Below are 5000 nucleotides of genomic sequence, written 5' to 3' on the forward strand. Positions count from 1 at the left end.
TCTGAGGACGGCGAGCCGACGGAAACGGGAGAAAGAGAGCTCGGCATTGTGGGTGGAGAGGCAGACGAGGTTGGGAGGATATATGAAAGCTAGTTGTATTAATGGCAAAGTAAGAATAAATCAGCCGGCCTCCCCCGGGATTACTAATGTAATTATTTGAACGAGGGTTCTCATTAGAATGTGCAGAGGTGTGGAAGACCCGGAGACGGTTTAGCTCCTGGAAATTAACTCGCTGGGCTCCATAATTGATACGAGACACAGATACCTTTGATTGGAACAAAAGCCTGGAAAAAGAAGTTGAGAAAAAGTTTCCTCGCCGCCTTCAGAACAAACCAAAGGCAGATAAAGATAAAAAGGAGGAGGAGGGGGGAGTAAGGAGGCAGGATCCGGCAGTCACACATGAGGTTTTATTCAAATCGGTGAACAGTCTCTCAGAACCAGCAGAGTCCTCCTACTGGTTTCAAGAAAGAGAGGTACTTTACATTTTATTTTATTTTTTTGCAGCTGTTGGGTCATTTAAACAGTTTCTTTTAAAAAAAAGAAAAAACATCCCGAACAACGATGGCAAAATACCATACGAACACTTTTATTCCAAAATGCTAAACATCCATTAATAAAGAAGAAGAAAAAAAGACCTGAAGTGTTTAAGTATCCAGTCATGTCGAAGCAAAGAGGAGGAAAAAAACAATGCTTTTAGAAAGTGCTTTCAAGTTTTTTTTTAGCTGTCAATCACTCGGCCTGCGTAGGCGGCCGTCCCTTTTTTTATATTTAATTTCTTTTCAAACGGTAACGAATCTCATTTTGGAACAAAACTCTTCATATGCAGATTGTCTGAGTAGCAGAAGTCATTAACTCCTTTAAGCATGCCTCAAGAAAGGAAAGCAAGATAAATCGTACAGCAGAAAAACAACGAAACAAACAAACAAACAGGAAACACGGAACGGAGCGACTGAAGCCGAAGAAGAAGAAGAAGAGAAAGAGGAAGAGGAGCATCAAAGTGAACGTCTAAATGAGGCGGTGGAGAGTCGGACCGAGCAGACGGAGATTTCTTCATGCGATGATGAAAGTTCCTCCTCGTCTTTTTGGTTTTTTAATAGTTCCCTTTTATTCCCTTTCTTGAAACGTTTTCCTTCGTGGACGTTAGTTCAGTTCTTTATTTCCCTCTACTTCTATACTTACTATTTGTATTAACACACACTCACTGTCCTCTGGCTACATTCAGTCCTGATCTAAAATTTCATCCTAATGATCGATCGTGCCGGCGATCAACAAAGAAACATTACCAAAAAAAACCTAAACTATAAGTAAAATGGAGCTTTGCTGCCGAGAAAATGTTTCAAATGTTTGTTTTTTTAATAAATAATTAAGGGCGATAGTTCTCACTTGACAAAAGAAATTAGCTACACAATAAAACACTGTATTTCCTAGAAGCTTTTAATGTGAAATATCCACAGGAAGTACCTTATCTTTACAGCGAGCTGGACGATACGGCCGCAAAATAGTTTTTTCCTATGGATCAATGCCGATTGATAATTTACTTTTTAGGACGACCTCACACCAGGTGATCCGTACCAGGCTCAAGCCCGGTCTACTTTCCTCGGTCCTGGTCCTGGTCCTGGTTTGGAAGAGGTGTGCTTCGGCACGGTACGGTTGATCGTGCCCAAGCATGAGTACGCGCTTTGCACAAGCAACTTCTTGAAATGACTTTTGACTGAAAATACTGTTGATGACACAGATGGGTTCTGGGTCGGACTTGGGCCCGGAGCAATGTGAGTCCAGGCCGGCGGGGGAGGCGGGACAATCGTGCTTTGGCACGGTACGGATCAGTCTACAAGTATTCTCCTTAGGATCCTCGCAAAAAAACACAAGCAGATAAACATCAGAACCAACGGATTTCAAAAATGATTAAATTATGACATAAATATGCACCTTAATTCCTGTGTGTGTAATCAATAAGCAACGTAATCTTAATTCTAAACCGACCCTCAAATATAAACACCGAGCTGTTCCGATAACTATTAGCGTAACACGTAGAGACACCTCCCGCTGTCATCCACACACACGGCGGGTTTTCCTCGTCGAGCTCTTTTGGCCCATTTGGAAACATTAAGACATCAGCTGCACGATGAATGCTGATGTGGCGAGGAAGCCGCCGCCACCGCCGCCCCGGGGAGCGCCGCTACATATTATCGGCAAGCGGCGAAGATCAAAGCGTGACGTGGTCTTGTTATGCCGAGCACATCCAGACTCTCGCTGAGTGAATTCAGAAAATAAAGCAAAAAAAGAAAGAAAAAAAGAAAAGCTTTCCCTTTTTTTCCTTTTTTTTAAACAAACTGCTGAGAGACATGATAGAGTTAATAATCAGCGTCACACAGAAGAAAATACCATAATAAGCATTTACATTACTGAGAAATAGACCAAAGGAAATGTAACAACCACAAATATTAACAAGATTTTTTTTTTAAGTCCATAGCAACGACTTGGAAATCTTCTTTACATCGACAGAGAACATTTACATTGACCAGTCACAGTACACGTAGTTACAGCTTTACTCCTCTTGAAAAGGGGATACAAAGTTCTGTCTCTCCCGACGCGAGGGAGGGTCCTTGAATCCACCGCCCACATGAGTAGCGTTAGCATGTAGCATCTGCTGTCCACTCTCAATCGTCGCAGAAAAAACCATGCTAGTCATTCACAGGGAGGAAGGAGAGAAAAACGTGAGGCTACGTTTACACGACAACAGTCTTCGAAAAAAAAAAAAAACGGCAACGTTTTAAAAAAGACAACATTATTTTTGAAAAAAATTCCGCAAAAACGGAGCTAAAACGCTGCAGTGTGCATGCCAGGCCAGCAGGTGGCGGTGAAACGTCGTAATAGTAGAAAGCCCTTTCCGGTGCATCCGGTGAACCCGGATAAAGGTGTCGCACACAAACTCGTTTTTTTCTCAGCGTGTGCAAACAAAAACTCGATAATTTTACATAACGTGCGAAGTTGAGCTGTGATGTCACTGTTTCCACGACGACCGGGTTTTTACTGGTTTACGTGGTGACGCTGGAGTTGCATATTCAAAAGTTTTCATTTTGCAGCCAACTCAAAACATCGGCTCGTGGTTGAACGTCCAGAACGTAAAGATTACTTGTGCGTGTTTGAAAACGTTGTCGTGTAAACGGCCGCTGAAGAAGAGGAGGTGAAAGGGGAGGAGTGCTGTGTGATTCCTCCTTGAGGCTTACAAAGGCCCGTAATGAGGCCCCCCCGGGGTCTGAGTCCATGTCTCACACCCAGACTCTCCTCGCCGCCCTCCGGTGGAGGCGCCTCAACGGTGGAGGCGCCTCGCCGCCCTCCCTCTGATCTCACACACATGCTGCTCGCAGCTCCGGGCCGGAGGAGGCGACGGCAGGAAGTGAGGAGTTCTAAAAGTACGTAAAAATCCCGTAAATGTTCGGTTGCTGCCGCCGAGTCTGGGCTCCGAAGTTTGCTCCTCTTTGAGTCCGGCTGGTTGCAGTCCAGTTGAGATTGTCAGAGCAGTAGATGGAGACAGAGAAACGTCCCTCTGTGTGTGTTGTTGAGATGAAGACATGACGGCACATGAAATAACATTAACGGCGTGATGGGGGGTCCCTCCCTCGTTCCGCTCCATCTCCAGGTGACGTCAACGCCCGCCTCATTATTTACAGAACCCGCTCGCCTCCCCCCTGCCGGCGACCTCACCGGCGACCTCACCGGCGACCTCACCGACCCCCCTTGGCTTCCTTCTCCCGGTTGGCGGTGGCCGGTGTGGTGCCGGCCGCCTCCAGTCATGTGGCCCTGGGGTTGGGAAGGTCGAAGACGATGGGCGCGTTCATGGGCAGGAAGTTGACAGTGCAGGCCGAGGCGTTGACGAACGTCGTGGTGCCGTCGGTCATCATGCCGTAACCTAGGCAACCGAAACAACAGAGATCAGCTGACTTGTCGCCGGGCGGGTTCCTTACATTTTTACATTTATTTTTATTTTACTGCCGTCGCGACATCGTTCACTCATCTCAACTCAAGATTAGTTTTGGGTATTGTTTTTTTTTATTATTTTGCATTTGGTAAAGTAAAATAAAGTGCGAATGCTTGTAGTTTTGATATATTCTCAAAAATGTAATCTTCGCCTAGTTTCAACTATCTCCCTCGCCCTTCGACTTTATTCTGAAAACAGTACTTTGACCTTTTTCTCTTTTTAAATCTCAATTCACTGGACTTATAAAGCACAGTTTAAGGTATTGTTTAAGACACTTTAGATCTACTTCATTCTGGTTTTTTTAGACATCATTCTTGAAATGAAAGGAAAACGACTGATTTATATTTTCTTATTCTCAACATCATTCACAAAATGCCAAAAAAAAAAGAAGCCTCATTTTGGCCCCTCATGCTCTCCGTAGATCCGACACCTGCCTTTCTCAGATGTTAAATTAGCTGAGCTGCAGTCGTCGGTCATAAAGCAGCTATTTGTCCACATTCCCATCCTCTCCTTCACATATTATGGGATAGTTACTCCTTTATTTTATTGCTTACTGCTCAAATGTTCGCCTCCCCAAAGGTGTGATTAAATTACACAATTAAATCAGCCGTCGATCACAGTGGACGAACGGCAGATAGCAGAAGTATCACAGCACATCATTTCCAAAGAGGCGAGAATCCAGTTTGAGCAAATGTAACTGGATTTGAGCACGTTAGAGTGTGACATTAACGCCACTACAGTTTAAAAAAAAAAGCTTCAAAGGCACTTTGGATCAGCGGCAGATGTATAAGTGTTACCGTTTTGTCGAGCATAAGTTAACCGCCGTCTCTCCGAGTGCTACCGTAGCATTTTAGCTTCCTCTGTGATTTTTCAGGAGTAGGTGTCACCGTCTCCTCGGGAAGAGAAAACGAAACGAGAAAACCGTGTCTCTCCGTTCAGATTTAGAATACATGAATATGATATTTCTCCATTTGCATTAAAGCAGGGAGCTTCTTCGGCTCATTTCTCCTCCTCATGA

The 5000-nt window shown here is 44.5% G+C and overlaps 1 protein-coding gene across 1 annotated transcript in view; it reads right to left on the reverse strand.

The window, feature by feature from the left end:
- Nucleotides 1-3746: 3746 nt before the first annotated feature.
- mpped1 (metallophosphoesterase domain containing 1) overlaps nt 3747-5000 on the reverse strand; it is a 38351-nt gene continuing 37097 nt past the window's right edge. Inside the window, exon 6 of the mRNA XM_084039184.1 lies at nt 3747-3913. Coding sequence (XP_083895310.1) covers nt 3795-3913 — 119 coding nt within the window. The 3' untranslated portion in view covers nt 3747-3794. The remainder of the gene's footprint in view (nt 3914-5000) is intronic.

The sequence above is a fragment of the Eutrigla gurnardus genome (assembly GCF_963514095.1).
Source record: "Eutrigla gurnardus genome assembly, chromosome: 21".
In the NCBI taxonomy this organism is placed as follows: Eukaryota; Metazoa; Chordata; class Actinopteri; order Perciformes; family Triglidae; genus Eutrigla; species Eutrigla gurnardus.